Source organism: Rhineura floridana, chromosome 2 (assembly GCF_030035675.1).
Source record: "Rhineura floridana isolate rRhiFlo1 chromosome 2, rRhiFlo1.hap2, whole genome shotgun sequence".
Taxonomy (NCBI): Eukaryota; Metazoa; Chordata; class Lepidosauria; order Squamata; family Rhineuridae; genus Rhineura; species Rhineura floridana.
This window is the reverse complement of record NC_084481.1, coordinates 209,573,842-209,592,610: the sequence shown is the minus strand read 5'-3', so window position 1 is coordinate 209,592,610 and position 18,769 is coordinate 209,573,842. Positions and strand designations below refer to the sequence as shown.

Here is an 18,769-nt window from a genome sequence, read left to right as displayed (position 1 = left end):
AACAAGAGAGAGAAAAACAAAATCTAGAATTCTACTGTGTTCCTAAAGAACAGATGTATCAGTTTTAGAGGTCTTACTTAAAAACTGGGATGAGTCCATTGCATAGTTGCATGATTTGGTTAAATAGATTTAAATGTGCAACCATACACACCTTTAATGGATTGGACAGGTCCATTCTGGAAGAAGATATGCATGGATGCATCTGGTGAGCTCTGGAGCTCCTCATGTGAGCCAGGGATTATTCTGTTTAGCCTCAGTTCTGTGCCCACAAAACAAATAGCTATAATGCAGCCTTTTTCAGAATACTGTAGCCGATTCTCTGTCCCATCTAGTTCAGTTTGCTTTCAGAGATTTTTTAAAATTATTTTCAAGGATGTGGATTGTACTGCCTGAATTTAGTATATTTTAGTCATATCATGGTTATTAATTTCATCTTGGCTATGAAATGTGTTGGAGGATGAAGACAAAAGTAATATAAAAGAAACTCCCAGTATCTCCCTGCACTCGCCTTCCTCCCACTTCTGCAGTTTGACTGAAGGATGCACATACCAGCTAACTTTTGGTAATCTTGTCTTTCCTTACATGCTTGAGTAGTTTTGTCCACCTTATTTGTAAAATGTTCATGCACTTTGTGTATTCATTTGCCACCTTACTTCCCCCCTTTTCTTTCAAAAGAGCAAATATATATGCAAAACTACTCTAGAGGTCTAGGGTGTGTATATGTAGGGAAGCTTTCTTGGTAACAGCATCACACACAGCCAATTTCTGCTTCAGACGTCTACCTGCCCCAGCACCCAGCCGTAGAGAAGAGAAAAGGTATATATGAACTGATCATGCTTATAAGTTGGACCTCCTGCTCTAAAAATGTTAGGTCTGTCTTCGTCCCAAGTAACCACACTATCCTTTGGGAGATCATTTTGTTCTGAGATTGATGAAAGAGCAGGGAGGTTGAGGTGGAAATGTCAATTTTCACTCTTTTGAGGGAGAATCAAAGGAAGCATCCTCCTCATGAATGCATTCCTCAAAGTTGCCTAGGAATTTTGGAAGATTCTTGTTCAATTCCCCCCCTCCCCCCCCAAAAAAAGTTTAATCCAGTAATTGATCCAGAAGCTTCTGTCTGGGTTTGGTTTTGTGAAACATACATACTTGATTGATCAAGGTGGATGGTAACTACTATTAAATTTGGATTTCCTGGATTTCTGCTTCATCAATGTCCAAATGAAGGACATGAAAATATATTTTGTGAGTTACTTTGGAGGGGGAAAATATACTGTTTTGGAACGCTATTTGAAGGGCTGCACACACAGTTGTGACATTCTCTCAAATGCTCTAAACACTTTTCTTAGTCACAGTTGTATTTAGTGAGGGTGCATAAGAGGCAAGGATGCCTGGCTGATGAAATTGGATTAGAAGAGGTGAAATGTTTTGCTGCTATTATTATTAGTGCACTGTTTCATATTTTATATGGATTCAGATTGGTTTTATACGCTGTTAGCTGCTGTGGTAAAGTAGTATACTTTGAATAGCAGCATGTTAAATTCATTAAATAAATGAATAATAAATTCTTCTCCCAACTTTTCTTCTTTCAAGTTTAAAGATAGACAACGATAATACTTAGAATTTGTTGTTCAAGTGTTCAAAATGCTACACATGCAGGATATTGGTGATCCTTATAACAACCCTAGAAGGTAGGTCAGTATTAATAGCCTTGAATTTAAGAAAGTGTGGAGGCTGAGAAACTAGTGCAGTCTTTCCAAACCTGGTGCACTGCTGACTGGGGCTGATGGGAATTGTAGCCCAAAACATGTGCAGGGCGCCAGGTTGGGGCGAGCTGCACTAGTGTTGTCTGAAACCACCTAAGTAAAACCACAACAAAGATAAGACCAGGGACTTCCTGGGTCACACTCATTGCAGCGTCAGTGTTATGCTGCAACTGCTTTTGATTGCTGGGGCGGGGGGAGCAGACAAGTTAGTCTGTTGCAACAAAAGCAAGGAACCCTGTTTTACCATTAAAACCTAACCAGTTTTCTGCACCATTGGCCACAATAAATCACAGTCTTCAGAGTGTCACAAGACTACTTTATTATTATTATTGTTAAATTTATTAGTCGCCCATCTGGCTGGTTATCCAGCCACTCTGGGCGACGTACAAAATAAAATGTACAAATACATTAAACATTAAAAATCTGAAGCAATAATAGTAAAACCTAGCCCACCCAAAAGCCTGCCTAAAGAGCCAGGTCTTCAAGGCTCGGCGGAAACTCATCATAGAAGGGGCATGGCGGAGATCATTTGAGAGGGAGTTCCACAGGGTGGGGGCCACAATTGAAAAAGCCCTCTCCTTATTCCTCACTTGTAACATTTAACTTAGATCAGTTAATTTAGGAATGGGAAGCCTTCATCTGGACGATGAAGTTGGATTCCAGCTCCCATCAGTCCCAGCCAGCACAGCCAGTGGTCAAGGGTGGTGGGAATTGGGATCTGGAACTCCACAGGTTTCCCTTCACTAACGTAGCTCTATAAAGTAGCCAGTAGCAGAGCTTTGCTTCCCTATTTTAAGGGTGCAGATGGAGATCTGTGCAGAAAGAAGTGCATTCTAGGAATCAAGAGTGAGGGTTAGGATGTATACATGTGGAACTGTTCAAACTCTTGTTTTTCAAGGCTCCCTGAAAGGGAACTCTGAGAGTTTAGCTCTGCTGGGCTGCCACCCACCAATGTCAGCATCTCTCTGACAGGTCCTGGCCTTTTATGGAGACCAGTCTGGTTCTTGCTTTTTGGTTTGAACCATCCTGTTAGTCACTAACATTAGAAGAGCCCTGTTGGATTGAGCCAAAGGGTTATCTAATCCAGCGTCCTGTTTCCCACTGTGACCAATTGGATATCTTTGATAGGAAGCCAACAGGCAGGACATGACCACAGTAGCACTATCCTGCTTGCTGTTTCTAGCAACTAGCATTCAGAAGCATTCTGTCTCCAACAGTGGATGCAGAACACAGCCATCAGGAATAGTTCATTGATAACCTTACCTTCCATAAATTTGTCTGATTCCCTTTCAAAGCTGTCCAAGTTGGCAGCCATCACTGCATCTTATGGTAGTGAATTCTATAGTTTAACCATGGGCTTGTAAGTGTTTGCTGCTCTTTCATTTCACTTTTACCCTTCGCACATTGTTCCTTGCTTTGACCCCTGCTCTAGTTTTTGATAACTAATTAAATCTCCTGTTCCTGCACTAGTACTGAGGGCTGATTCACATGGTCTGCGTGCATCTCAAATTGGGTTAACTTTCACTGCCAGCTCAGTTTGAATGTTCATGCAGAGAGAGGCGTGCCATGGGAACGTTGCCTGGGCATTCTGGGGCTCTAGAATGTCAATGGACCATTGTCACCTGGTTGCACACCAGTGCTCAAGGTGTTCCGGAGCCTGCACAGAGAGAACATGCAATGACTGGTCTAGGGGTGCAGCTTCAAACTGAGTTGAAAGTAAGAGTTAAAATCTAGTTTGAAATACACTCAAAGGTAGTGTGAGTCAGCCACAATCTAACTACTGATGGGTGGGACTGTGAGTTTAGCACACACTGAACCTATTTATGGCCAGATACCAATTTTGAAATGCTTTGACAAAAATTTGTTTGCAGTGGCACCTTTTCTCTGAGAGACTGTGGACTTCAATATTGATAAAACAAAACAAAATCTCTACATGGGTCCAAGAATGTCACTGGGAGCATTTGGGGTTTGCCACACTACTGGCCACACCTGGCTTCAGTGGGATCCCTCTTGATGGATGTCCACTTAATCCATTTTAGCTGTAACAAATTGTATCGAGTCATCTGCCCATTAAGAGACAACTCTGTGTTGCTTTCACCTAGTAAAAAGTAGCCATACTTTGACTTATTTATTTATTATTTGATTTATGTCCTGCGCTTCCTCCCCGCAGGACTTGAGAGTTTTGAAGGTTGACACTTGAGGAAAGCTTTGAGGGGTGGGAGATGTTGCCCTCCATGTCTTGCTGAGTTGCTAGCCATTTCGTTATTTCTCTCTCATTATTTTGGTTAACTTCTAGAGGAGTAGAATGAAATTATCCTAGCAAGAGAGACCTTGTGTCAGGGATCAGCATTGCTGGGACTTCGGCAGGGCCTTGAGGGCTGACTGAAGTCAGCCACCCATGCGGGATAGCTTGAGCATCAGTGAAGTGGAAGAACTACAGGAAAAACCAAGCCATACATGCTTGACTCCTCCCTCCAGCCTTTCACAAGACATTTATTTATGTAATTTAATTTTTATACCTCCCATAGCAAGGCTTAAGAAAGCATCCCTGCTGCACCAGTAATGGGGCCATCCCTTGTGTTGCAAGCTTGAGCCACCATCGCCATGTCAATGGAAGCATCGCTCCATGAAGCACATAGGACATGGGAAATGTGACCTCAGCTCTGAGAAATATGTTGTACTGTAGAGCAGGGATCACCAACGTGGCTTGCACAGTCAGCAATGTGCCTGCCTTCTATGGCTCCCACTGTTTTCCTTCAATGAGAGACTGTTTATTCATCCTGTTTGGGCTGGCTCAGCCCCTCTTTCATCGAACACACATACATGCACACACCATTTAAACATGCCCTGCCTTCATTTGAGAGCAAGCATTGCAAAGGCTGATAGGTGCCTTTTTCCATTTATGAAGGGGTTGATATGCGTATGGCCACACCGTTATGTTGTCCTGTATCTTTTTTCTTTTAGCTGTGGCAGCAATTTTGTGTGGAGTCATCCCCAACAGGTTTTATCAGCCTGTTCATCACAGAGTGATGTCAAGGCAAACGCTTCTGAGCTCTCCTCAACCATTGACCTAGTTTGCACAAAATACCAACCCATGGTTTATTCAACTGTGGTTTAATAAACCATGGCTTACTATTAAAGCCCTGCCTGAGGGCTTGAGTATGGTTTGTTTACTACCAGCAAACCACAATCTGCAGCTGTGGTGGTTTGTTGTTGGTTTACAAACCATGATTTGTTTTAACTATGGCTTGCTGTTACGTATGAGCCCAGTACCCTTGCTTAACCATGGTTTGCTTTGCCACCTCAATCCAAGCTACAAAAGCATGAGGCAAAAGCAACTAGAAAACAAATCAAACTTTGCAGAAGCAAGCCGAGGTTTGTTTGATAATCTGTGGCATCATCTTGTGGTTGGAAATGGACTGCTTTCAGATCGATCTCGATTTATGGAGACTCTATTAATAGGGTTTTCATGGTAAGCGGTATTCAGAGGTAGTTTACCATTGCCTTCCTCTGAGGCTGAGAGGCAGTGACTGGCCCAAGGTCACCCAGTGAGCTTCATGGCTGTGTGTGGATTTAAACCCTGGTCTCCCAGGTCATAATTCAACACTAACCACTACACCACACTAACGTGTGGTTTTTAGGCAGAGCCTAGCTTCTTTACACATGGTCAGGCCTTTCTCTTTATTCCAAAAAGCTCTGAGTTCAAGGTTCTCTTGTAGTTTTACTGCTGATTCCCATGAGGTTGGGACTATTTCAGTGCACTTTTGTTATCTCTTTATTTCATGTTTGATAGGATTATTTTCTTCTGTAAACTGTCTAGTGATTCTGTCACTGTCCAAAATGTAGGATATAAATAAAATAGCCTGGATAGAAATGAGCCCAAATAAGTCTGTGTAAATCAGCTCTGAATTTTGGCTCTTGAGCCCGGCATTCCTTGAAGCTAGGGTGGGAAACCTCTGGCCTTCCAGAGGCTGTTGAACTGTGACTCCCATTGCCCCTGACCATTGGCCATATACTGCCTGGAACGGATGGTTGTTGGAGTCCAACAACATCTGGAGGGCCACAGGTTTCCGCCCCACCTTAAACCATGCTGAACCCCAGAAGTTACTTTTCCTAAGTCTTCATGGCAACAGCATGAAGTAAGACAGCTTTGTCTGGTTGACAGTTTCTCCTCTTGAGTTCCTGTTGTTGTCTGTATTGAGCCTGAAACTCTTGAAATGCTAAACCAAAACCAGACCACTCTTTTTACTCTGGTACTATTGAATTCTAGCAAACATTACTTCTTTCTGGCAGGATGCCATGGATTGGTGAACAGGCCTAGCCGTATGTTACGTGTAATTATGAGGTTTATAATCTTGTTACTGCTCTTTAGATGCCCAGAAAAATCCAGCACAAATTCAGTAAATTGTATGTGCTTGAGCAGAAATCTTAAGACTTGGACCGATTTTATTTTGTGTTTTTGGCTGCACCTTTTCACCAGGGTAGGTGCAAACAGAACATGTTTAATTGGGTTTATGAAAACTGTATAACATGTATGGATTGTCTGTGAGCCTTGCAAATTGAAATGGCTCATAGTGGGAGTTCTGCAAAAGAAATGGGATGGAGGGAGAACAGTGATGTGTCATGCAATGGTTGGAGTACAAAACTATCGCTAGGTAGACTCAGGTTAAAATCCCCACTCAGCCACAAAGATCACTGGGTGACCTTGGGCTAATCATTATCTCTCAGCCAAATCTGCCCTTTAAGGTTGTTGTGAGGATAAAAATCATGTGTGTCACCGTGACCGCCTTGGAGGAAAGGTGAGAAATAAAGGGCTGTTTCTGATGCAGTGCTCTGGAAATTGGTCAGTCAGCGTAAGAATTTCGGCTTCACAACGGAACTTCCTCCCATTCCTCCCCTGTGCATCCCTTAAATGTGCTCTCAGGGTTCCCCCAACCCTCCAGAATAGATTTGGAGAGGTGCGCAGCGGGAGTAAAGTAGGAGAAAGTTCAGCTTTGCAAGTGGAAATACTTGGTTGGCTACTGTCAGGGCTTTTTTTGTGACAGTACTCACAAGGACAGAGGACAGACACCTTTTTTGAATGCCTATGCCAGCTATTTGGTAGTGGCACCTGTGGTATTTTTATTAAGGTATAAGTACCAACACCTCATTTATTTATTTTGTGCTAAAAAAAGCACTGGATACTTCTCCCACGTAAATGAAAATATGAATTTCCCATATGAACCTGTTAGTCAAATGAGATTTTATTTTGAAGCCTTTCTTCAAATGGCCCTATCTTTTGGAGGTTAAGCAGTAGGCTTGCAGAAAAAGGGGCCTTTACTGCAGCAGCACCTTTCTTGTAGAACTCTCTTTCCTTAGATGTGCTTGCCTGGGACCGTTTTTAATTTTTTTAAGTGCTGGGTAAAATCTGTCCTGCTTGCTGAGTCTTAATGCAGCCTTCCCCAGCCTGGTGTCCTCCAGATGTTTTGGACTACAACTCCCATCCCTGTGCTGTGCTGGGTGGGGCCGATGGGAGTTGTAGTGCAAAACATCTGGAGAGCACCAGCTTTGGGAATGCAGCTCTTTTAATGTTACTAAAGATCCTTGTTGAGACTGCTTTTATCTCTGTGTTTGCCTGGTGTATTTTGGGATTTTCTTATTTTTAATGTGTTTTTATCTAGTTACTTTTATTGGTTTTGGAAGCTTCCTTGAAGGCTTAAATTGGAAAAGTAAGACAAAAACTTAAGAGCATTAGAGGAGCCTGCTGCATCAAGCCAGTGGCCCATCTAATCCAGTATCCTGTTTGCACAGTGGCCACCAGATGCCTGTGGGAAGCACAAGAGCACTCTCCCCTCCTGTGGTTTCCAGCAAATGCCATTTGGAAGCATACTGCCTCTGACTGTGTTGCATATGGAGACTATGGCAGAGCATAGCCATTGATAGCCTTATCCTCCACTTCTTTTAACTTTTTAAAAAACACCGGCACATCTGCCATGTCTTCTTAAAAAACAAGTTACGTGAGATGTGATCCTGCATTTCTCAGTGTCCAGCATGGCCCAAGGATGCTAGGAGCATCTGGTGGTATTTTCTAGTGCTGTCCATACCTTATTTTGGTAGATTGTGTGACATCTTTATATCTTTCTTAACATCTTTCCTTTCTAGTGGAGAGGGAAAATGTGCAGAAAAGGACTTTCACTCGGTGGATAAATCTGCATTTGGAAAAGGTAAGCCTGCTAACAAATTAGTTGACCCAAATGTTTTGCTATTGTTGTTATGTACCTTCAAGTTGATTACGACTTATGGTGACCCTATAATAAATAATCTTCCCATGAGTTGGATTGCTCTGCCCTCTACTTAATTAGTAATGTACCCGCAACCACCAAATGATTGCTCTCAGCGGCTTCATATAGATATTAAATAGCATTAGGGATAAGATGGTACACTGCAGCACCCCACAGCACAACTGCAGGGGATGAAAGACAATCACCCAGTGCTACTCTCTGAACTCAGCCCTGTTGGACTGGAACCACAATAGCACAACGCTCCCAATTCCCATTCCACTGAGCCAGTCCAGGAGGATTTTGTTATTGTTGTTATGTGCATTCAAGTCAATTATGACTTATGGCGACCCTATGAATCAGCGACCTCCAATAGCATCTGTCTTGAACCACCCTGTTCAGACTTTGTAAGTTCAGGTCTGTGGCTTCCTTTATGGAATCAATCCATCTCTTGTTTGGCCTTCCTCTTTTTCTACTCCCTTCTGTTTCCCCCAGCATTATGGTCTTGTCTAGGGAATCATGTCTTTTCCATAGGAGGAATGCCATCATGCTGGATTATAGCTCGTCCTATCGTCCAAAGGCAAGAATGTTTCTGAAGTCAAGACTAGGGCGTCAGGCCCCTCCCACTCTCCAGTTCATTCTTGCCTTTCGTCCCTGCAAGATCTTTAGCTAGTGACTAGATAAGTTTTTTGTCTTTGTGTGATAGAGGGTGGAGTTTTGTGTATGTTGTTTCGTCTCGTTCCTTCCCTTTGTCTCATCCCTTACCACGGTTTGTGTGTTGTGTGTCAATTTCCTTGTCAATTTCTCGTTTTCCCGGGGGTGTGTTTTTTACTCCCAAACTACAGAGACCGCGGCTGCGGTCTCTTTCCTCAGCGGGGCCAGGAGCTGCGGCGGCAGCCTCCGCCCCCCCCTTTTTTGTTCTACCGATCCTCCTTTTGTGCCCTGACGATTAGGAGCCCGCGGCTGCGGCTTCTTTCGTACTTTATTTTCTCCGGTCCTTTTGCCATTTCCCCTTGTGCCTTGACGATCGGGAGCCTGCGGCTGCGGCACCCTTCGTCGTTCATTTTTACCGGCGGCGCTTCATTCGCCCATCAGGAGCCGATGTCTGCGGCTCTTTGCCTTCCCCTTTTTTAGCAACTTCTCTTGTTTGGGCTGCCTTGTCTCTCTCGATCATCTGCGGCGCTTGGTTCCTCACGGAGTCAGTCCCTTCAGCCCGCGGCTGCGGCTTGCCTGTTGGCCGATTCTCTTCGGCTTCGGGAAGTCCGCTAGCTGTCCTGCCTCCTTCATGAAGTCTTTTTCCAGGCTAATTTTTTCAGCCGCGATTACCTTCTTAGTCCCGTGGCTGTATTTCTACCGTGGGCGGTTCCATTTTTACAGTTAAAAATTTTTCCCACCTTGCTCATTTCTTCATACAACGGTTGTTGCTGGGCAAAGTATCCGTCATTTTTGTTCGAATTTTCCCGCTCTTTTTACGGGCGCCATTTTAGTGGCCGTTTTTTCCCGTCCCTTTTGAGAACCCACTAGTATTACAAAAGGGGATTTTTTCCTTCACGGGTTGGGGTTTGCAGAGCCCAGGTTCTTGTCAGCTCCCTCTGTGTGATCTGCTCCCTGTTTATGTGCTGCAGATAGGATTTTTACCTCTACATAAGTTCCTTTACCAACCCCATCTCTGAGGCTGACCCTGGCAACCACTGGGTTACTGTGGCTTTCTACAATCACTGCAACTACTGTGCACATGTGACTTTTCATCAAATTTACTAATACTGCCATAACAGTGCACCAGGCCACCTGTTAGTGCGCAAGACTATTGAAAATATACAAAGCTATTTGGACTATACTGTGCAAGTTGTGCAGTATCACCTTTCCTCCAAGTGTACATTCTGCCCCATCGTGACAGTGTACCTACCATCAGCCAGTGCATTCTGCCCCAGTCGTGTGCCGTGTACTGTGCATGTTCTAAGACTGTTCATAGCGTACATTCTGCCCCATCGTGGCAGTGTACTTTGCCATCTGCCAGTGCATTCTGCCCCAGTCGTGTGCCGTGTACTGTGCCTGCCCGGGTCTGTGCATTCTGCCCCAGTCGTGTGCCGTGTACAGCTACCCTTATTATCTATATGATGGCAGAACAGCCAGAGACAACCCAGGCAACCAAGCCGATACAACAGCCTGTGACAAACCAGATGACCAAGCCTAAACCTCCTAAGGCGGTCAAACATAAGCACTCTAAAGCGGTTGCCAAAACCAAACATCTTAGCCACAGCACAATCAAGCGGCACCGCTATGTCTCTGTTCCAGTGCCAGAGGACTCAAATCATGCACAGTTAACTACTCTCTTTCATTCTCCTGCGGCTTCCTCTGATGAGGAGGACTTTCCTGGATTTCCTGTACAGCCAATGTCCAGCCAACCCAGAGCTTGCTCTTCTTCACTACCTGTGGGGCCGTCTACAGTTCCGCCTATCCAAGAGCAACCATCTACATCTCCGGGACTACAGCTTTCCCACGAGTTCATTACACAACTTCAGGGCATGCTGTCCTTTTTTTCTCAGAGTCAATCATCTTCACAACCTCCCGCTATCCCTCAACACAGCGGGGTTCAAAGTGTACACAGTGAGACAAACCCATCAGGTTCTCCAGACCCATTTGACGTTACCAGGGGCAGGTTCGTTGATGACGCCTCTTTTGATGCATAGTCCGCATTCGCGCTGCAAGACCAAGCGGACGAGTGGAGTGACCATTCGGAACCAGAGCCAGAAACCTCCTATCGCCTCTTCGACTCTTCAGATTACCAGCCCCTGGCGCGCAGAGTCTTGAACGCCCTTGGTCTTCAATCCACTCCAACTGCAGCTTCCACTCCCGCTTTAAAAGGGGCCAGGGTCTTGAAATCCCCTACGCCAGCTGAAAACTTCCTCCCTGTCCCAGACCCCATCGCTAAACTGGCCAAGGACGAATGGTCCCACCCCTTACAGGCACGCCGATTTAATAACATTGCGGACAGACTTTATCCTTTGGCCCCGGACTTTTCTACCAGACTGGCTGTCCCTAACATCGACGAGCCTATTTCCAGTTTAGTTTCCAGGTCCCTCTTGCCGAGGGAAGGGGACTCTCATCTAAAGGATGCCACTGAACGGAGATTGGACTTTGCTTTACGTAAGACCCATGAGGCCATCGCCTTTTCCATGCGTGCATCCACATCTGCCTCTATTTTCACCAGGGCAGCGATGATGTGGTTAGACGACCTCATCGAGGACCACAATCCAGATCCTGCCTCCCTGCGCAGATCGCTACTAAAACTGCGTAAAACAGCTGCTTTTGTGGCCGACGCCACCTTGGACACGAATCAACTAGCAGCACGCGCCCTGGCGGCTCAGATCGTTGCCAGACGGACCCTCTGGCTTCGTCACTGGCAGGCTGACTCTACTGCCAGAGTTAATCTTTCACGAGCACCTTATGCAGGCTCATTACTTTTCGGGGAAGAGGCATTAAGGGCAGTGCTTGTCGACCCTAAGGACACTCGAAAGCCTGTCTTGGCCACCGTCAAAAACGTCGAGCACAGACCCTTTAGGCGTTTCGCTTCATATCGCACGTCTCAGCCCTTTCGGGGAACCCGGCCCGGGGGACGAGGCCGTGACTTCCCAGCATTTGACTTCCGCTCCACCAGAGGAGGCTGGAATAGACGTTTCCCCAGTAGAGGTCAGTACCAGGGCCGCAGAGGCTACTCAACGTCCTCATACAGGGGAGGGTCTCGCCAACGCAGACAATACTAAGGCAATACCAGTTGGGGGCAGATTGATTCTATTTGCCGAACTTTGGCTACCTCTGACTCAGGTCCCATGGATCAGAGACCTCTTTTGTTATGGATATGCAATTGAGTTTTGGGCAATACCTCCAAACAATTTTCATCCTTCCCCTTGTCCCAGGGCACTAGACAGGCGCTGCATCATGCAGACTGCAATACAGCACCTTTTGGACATAGAGGAGATAGAGCCAGTCCCCAATGCAGAGAGGTCGGAAGGGGTGTACTCCCTCCTATTTGCTGTGCCCAAACGCGATCTCTCATGGAGGGCGGTTTTGAACCTCAAGTTCATTAACCGTTTCGTAAAGTATCGCAGGTTCAAAATGGAATCCCTCCACTCCATTACAGACAGCCTGCAAGAAGGTGACTTCCTTGTCTCTATCGACCTAAAGGAAGCGTATCTCCATGTCCCTATTTGCACAGCCCACAGGAAATTCCTTCGTTTTGCCTTTGGCTCCCAGCACTTCCAATATCGAGCAATGCCGTTCGGACTCTCGTCTGCCCCGAGAGTATTTACCAAGGTGCTACTTACCCTAGTGGCTTACCTCAGGCTTCAAGGGGTCCATATCTACCCCTATCTGGACGATCTCCTAATACGCGCAAGGTCTAAGGAGCTTACTCATCGTCATCTAACACTCACGCTCCATATCTTACAGGCCCACGGCTGGCTAGTCAACTTCGACAAAAGCCATCTACAACCAACCCAACGCCTGCAGCATCTAGGGGCAATGTTAGACACACTGCAAGCGACTGTATTCCTGTCCCCAGATCGCATCACCGCTATCACAGACATCGCAAGGTCTCTGATGCACAAATCTTCTGCAGATGTCATGCTTCTAGCCAGGGCTCTCGGAATGTTGGTATCCACCATCCATATTGTGCCATGGGCTCGGGCACATACGCGCCAGCTACAGTGGGCCCTGTTGCCATTCCAACACGACATTGCCAACTCAAACCATCGAGCAATCCCCCTGAGTCCCACACTGCGCTTGTCTTTCCGCTGGTGGACAAGGGTACAACATCTCACCCAAGGCACTCCGTTCAGAGAACCCCACCGGACTGTCATTACCACCAATGCCAGTCTCCTGGGTTGGGGAGCCCACTGCAACTCCCAGTTCGTTCAGGGAGTTTGGAACACAGCAGAACAAACTCAAAACATCAACTGGCTCGAACTAAAGGCTGTCCACTTAGCTCTGCTTCATTTTCAGTCTCTCTTCCACTTGGACCATGTTCTCATTCGAACGGACAACACATGTGCCAAATCTCATTTAAACAGACAGGGAGGCACCAGGTCCAGACCTCTACAGAGCCTAGCTTCCATCATATTCGACTGGGCAGAACAACATCTGCAATCCCTCAAAGCAGAACATCTCAGAAGAATTTGGAATTTCACAGCAGACTGGCTCAGCAGACAACAAGTCTTTCCGGGAGAATGGAAACTTCATCCGACTGTGTTCCATCTTCTCCAGTGTCGATTCGGCCCCTTCTCAGTCGACCTCTTTGCTTCCAGTCGCAATTGCCAGCTACCCAGGTACTTCGCTCGATACCTGGACACGACAGCGGAAGCGGTGGATGCTCTGTCATTGCCGTGGCCGGAGGGACTATTATACGCCTTCCCTCCAATACCACTATTAGCCAAAACCTTGCAGAAGGTACGTCGCGAGAGGGCACAGCTGGTTCTGATAGCACCATATTGGCCCCGTCGACCGTGGTTCTCGGATCTCCTGGCACTGTCGGTGATGGATCCCTGGCCACTCCCAGTCAGGCCAGATCTCTTATCACAAGGCCCAGTATGGCATCAGGACCCCAAGTGGCTCAACCTAACAGCGTGGCATTTGAACGGGGACATTTGAGATCGGCCGGCCTGTCAGACGCTGTTATTGACATTATTTTGGCCTCGAGAAGACCATCCACCACTCGTATATATCAGCATACTTGGGTAGCATTCTCCAGGTGGTGTCAGTCTCAACACATCGATCCTTCCAAGGCTACAGTACAACAAGTGCTGCTATATCTTCATAGGGGCCTCATGTTGGGACTTAGACCCAACACATTACGTCGACATGCATCCACCCTGTCATCCATTCTTTCAGTATCTTCCACTGACGCCCCTATTGCCTCACATCCGTTTATCAAACGCTTCCTTAGAGGCACTGCTCTACGCTCGCCGGCTGTAGCTCACCGTTTTCCATCATGGAGTTTGTCAAAGGTTCTACAGGCCTTACAACGTCCTCCGTTTGAGCCACTCAGGACTGTGCCTTTACGTCTGTTGTCTTTCAAGGTCCTGTTCCTGATTGCGATTACATCGGCGAGAAGAGTCTCGGAACTGGGCGCATTGTCTTCTGCTCGCCACCTCTGTGTCTTTCACAAGGATTCTGTTGTGCTGAAAACTGATCCTTCATTCCGTCCCAAGGTCAATTCAGTTTTCCATTGCAACCAGGACATTGTTCTACCTTCATTTTGTCCGAATCCTACTCATCCGCTCGAGAAGGCTTGGCATTCGTTGGATGTTCGGAGGGCTCTCATGACCTACCTGTCCAGGACCCAGGATATACGACAGACTGAGTCTTTGTTTGTATCCTTTCATCCAAGGTCTATGGGGCATAAAGTAGCTAATTCCACCTTATCCCGCTGGTTGCGTGCATGTATTACCTTAGCCTATGAGTCCCTTAAGATTCCAGTTCCGCCTAGTATAACAGCTCATTCCACTAGATCAGCAGCCACTTCGGCTGCTTTTGCTACTAACGCTCCTGTTGCCGATATTTGTAGAGCTGCTGTTTGGTCTACTCCACACTCGTTCATAAGGCATTATAAAATAGATCGTTATGCCTCTGCCGATGCCTCATTTGGCAGAAGAGTTTTGCAACAGGTTCTTAATGACGAGTAGTATGTGGGTGGTCCCTCCCGGTTATGGGCTGCTTTGGTACATCCAGCATGATGGCATTCCTCCTATGGAAAATGGACCATTGGTCTCACCTGAAGGGTGATTTTCATAGGAGAATGCCATCATGACCCTCCCAGTTGGAGGATAACTACATAATTTTTGGGATGGTTTATATATTACAGTTCGTCATTATATTATATTATATTACATTAAATTTTAATTCTCTAGTGAAGTCAAGACTTCTATTACTGTTTTCGCTAGGTTAGAGTCAGATATTATTAATGTTACTATTATTATGTTATGTTCTTGCTGCTAGGCCCGTTGGCCTTTTTTCCTGGGAGGGGCCTGACGCCCTAGTCTTGACTTCAGAAACATTCTTGCCTTTGGACGATAGGACGAGCTATAATCCAGCATGATGGCATTCTCCTATGAAAATCACCCTTCAGGTGAGACCAAATGGTCCATTCTCATTATGTGTCCAAAGTATGATAACCTCAGTTTCATCATTTTAGCTTCTAGTGACAGTTCTGGTTTAATTTGTTCTAACACCCAATTATTTGTCTTTTTTGCAGTCCATGGTATGCGTAAAGCTCTCCTCCAACACCACATTTCAAATGAGTTGATTTTTCTTATATCCGCTTTTTTCACTGTCCAACTTTCACATCCATACATAGAGATTGGGAATACCATGGTCTGAATGATCCTGACTTTAGTGTTCAGTGATACATCTTTGCATTTGAGGACCTTTTCTAGTTTTCTCATAGCTGCCCTCCCCAGTCCTAGCCTTCTTCTGATTTCTTGACTATTGTCTCCATTTTATTTAATGACTGTTCTGAGGTATTGATAACCCTTGACAAGTTCAATGTCCTCATTGTCAACTTTAAAGTTACATAAATCTTCTGTTGTCATTACTTTAGTCTTTTTGACGTTCAGCTGTAGTCCTGGTTTTGTGCTTTCCTCTTTAACTTCAAATCATTACTGGTTTCTGCTAGTAGTATGGTATCGTCTGCATATCTTAAATTATTGATATTTCTCCCTCCAATTTTCACACCTTTCATCTTGGTCCAATCCTGCTTTTTGTATGATATGTTTTGTATATAGATTAAACAAATAGGATAATAAAATACACCCCTGTTTCACACCCTTTCTGATGGGGAACCAATCGATTTCTCTATATTCTGTCCTTACAGTAGCCTCTTGACCAGAGTATAGGGTGCACAGCAGGACAATCGGATGCAGTGGCACCCCCATTTCTTTTAAAGCATTCCATAGTTATTCATGATCCACACAATCAAAGGCTTTGCTGTAATCTATAAAGCACAGGGTGATTTCCTTCTGAAATTCCTTGGTCCGTTCCATTATCCAACGTATGCGATATGATCTCTGGTGCCTCTTCCCTTTCCAAATCCAGCTTGAACGGCTGGCATTTCTTGCTCCAAATATGGTAAGAGCCTTTGTTGTAGAATCTTGAGCATTACTTTACTTGCATGGGATACTAAGACAATAGTTCGATAATTACTGGATTCCCTGGGATCCCCTTTCTTTGGAATTGGGATATATATTGAATGCTTCCAGTCTGTGGGCCATTGTTTAGTTTTCTATATTTCTTGACAAATTTTTGTCAAAATTCTTCTTTTACAATGGCAAATGCAGAAGAAGAGGAATTGGAGAGATTTTATGCAGAAGTACAGGAGGAAATTGATCACACACCACAACAAGAAGTGCTGATAATCGTGCAGGACTGGAATGCAAAAGCAGAAAACAGAGAAGAACTAGGCATTATTGGGAAATGGGGCTTAGGAGACAGAAATGAAGCAGGAGAAAGACTCAAATGTTACAGTTCTATAAAACTGAAATTATTGAGAAGTGGGGTGTATTGATTGGAAAGCATACAGGGGATTATCTTTTTCTTTTAAGTATTTATTATCCGATAATGCATTTGCAGGCATTGGTCTGGGCGACCTTTGAGGTCACTTCTGGCTCATATGATTCTGTGAATGCCAAAGGTAATCTTGCTGTTTCCCTTTCGTCACAGTGCAGTCCCCCTCTAGAAGTGAAAGATTTGTTGGTTGATATTAAAGACGGCAAAATTTTGATGGCTTTACTGGAAGTTCTCTCTGGACAAAATCTGGTACGTATAAAACAAAAAGTGTTAACAGCCTATGGCATGACATTGTTCATTTTCCCCAAGTCAGGAAGACTGGTTCTTGGAAGAAAGCTTTATATAGGAGCAGGAGACTTCACCGTTTTCTGGCTCTCAGCTCAGCCCTGATCTTGGCAAGTGTTTGCAATGGCTTTCCCCTCCTTCTCTGCATATTATTATTTATTATTTATTTATTAAATTTATATACCGCCCGACTAGCGATAGCTGTCTGGGCGGTGAACATCAAAAATACAATAAAATTACACAATCTAATAGAACAAGTATATAAAAACTGTACAATATAAAATCAGATTACAACAGTTTAAAATTAAATTAAATTACATTAAAATGCCTCAGATAAGAGAAAGGTCTTAACTTGGCGCCGAAAAGATGGTAGGTGGGCAATTTGGTGGCGGCTGTGAAGGTCCTGTTTGACTTGGCTACTCCTGTGGCTGTGGGTGAGGGTCCTTGACCTGGCAGCTGATGGGGGGACCTCCGGTCCTTGGCCTGGGATGTCTGTATCCAGTAGCTCTTTGGGGTCAGTGGCAGTGTGAAGATCTGCAGGGGCTGGGGGGGGGGTCATGTTCCCCTGCTCCTCCTCTGAGGATACCTCCAGTTTTAGGTCTGGGCAGAGCTGAACTCACTGTTTTTCTGCATTTATGATAAAATTGAGCCTTTTCCATTCCAAGGACCACATCAGAAATGTACCTCAAGCCAGATAGCTGCGGCCAGTCTGTATGTTCAAGTTGCATGCAGTTCTCAGAAATTGCATGAATGCAGCAAGTGTTGGGGATTATGTTACAAAGGCGGCTTCATCTTTCTGATGCTTTCTTGCAAGAAAATGTGCTTAGAATTACATGCATTAGTTTGATTCAGCCAGAAGGATTAAAATGTAGCCGCTAATCTTACATTGTAATGTTACATTCCTTAATGGACAGAAAAGTGGAACAGAAATCTTTTAAAAATTTTGTAGCCCCTAAAGATTAGACACTTACTTAACAGAGATGAGAAAAAGATCAGAGAATCTCCTGTGTTTCTTGTTTTAAGCATCTCTGCCAGTTTACATGTAATGGTGATCAAACCAGGAAGTTACTCATTAAGTCAAGCATGCAAAGGAGAGATGGGAGGGGTTGGGGCACATAAGAAAAGGGCTCAGCCTTGATCCCTTCCCAGTTGGAAGATTGGAAATGGTGGTCTGAACTAAGATACCAGTTCTGTATATGTGGGTTACAGGAGGTAGAAGCCCTAATCAGCCTATCCAATGGTTCTGAAAGAGATTTCCTGTATTAGATAGGCGGATTAGAACTCTTCAGCTAATTTCACCTGAACGATGAAGACACATATTTATGTACAGAGTGGCCATGTTTGTTTATTGCCTCCAAGTAACTATGGTAGATTGTAAAAGCTGAGCTAAACACAGTGAAAGCTGCTTATTAAAATTAAAATTTTGTTTTAAGTTTTATTTATTTTTGTATCCGTTGTTGAAATTAGTTAATGTTCCCAGCTTTTATTAATTCATTGAACAATAAATTAAATGAAAGAATGCTGTTACTTCAGATGATTCATAGGAACTAACTTTGGAAGTTGCCTTACACCAAGTCAGACCATTGGTCCAGCTAGGTCAGCATTGTCTACACTGACTAGCACGTTTTCACACAGAGGTCTTTCCCAGCTCTACCTAGAGATTCTGGGGATTGAACTTGGGACAGCCCTTCCCCATTGTCAATATATAGATAATTTAAAAGCACTAATTGTCCTACTTACTTTTTTTAATCTGTTGTAGCTGCACGAGTACAAGCCCTCGACCCATCGTATTTTTCGACTGAACAATATTGCAAAAGCCCTCAAGTTCTTGGAGGACAGCAATGTAAGTAATTTGAAAGCTGTTGAATAATTTTTCACTTCTCCCAATATGAGCTGTAATAAGTT

General features: G+C 44.7%; 1 protein-coding gene across 3 annotated transcripts in view; it reads left to right on the top strand.

Moving 5' to 3' along the window:
• The window catches only part of CLMN (calmin), a 133,181-nt gene that overhangs the window by 74,413 nt on the left and 39,999 nt on the right, over window positions 1–18,769 (top strand). For all 3 annotated transcript variants that reach the window (XM_061612063.1, XM_061612062.1, XM_061612061.1), the window contains exons 2-4: window positions 7,905–7,966; window positions 16,733–16,828; window positions 18,624–18,707. In XM_061612063.1, the coding sequence (XP_061468047.1) occupies window positions 16,793–16,828; window positions 18,624–18,707 (120 nt within the window). In that variant the 5' untranslated portion in view covers window positions 7,905–7,966; window positions 16,733–16,792. The remainder of the gene's footprint in view (window positions 1–7,904; window positions 7,967–16,732; window positions 16,829–18,623; window positions 18,708–18,769) is intronic.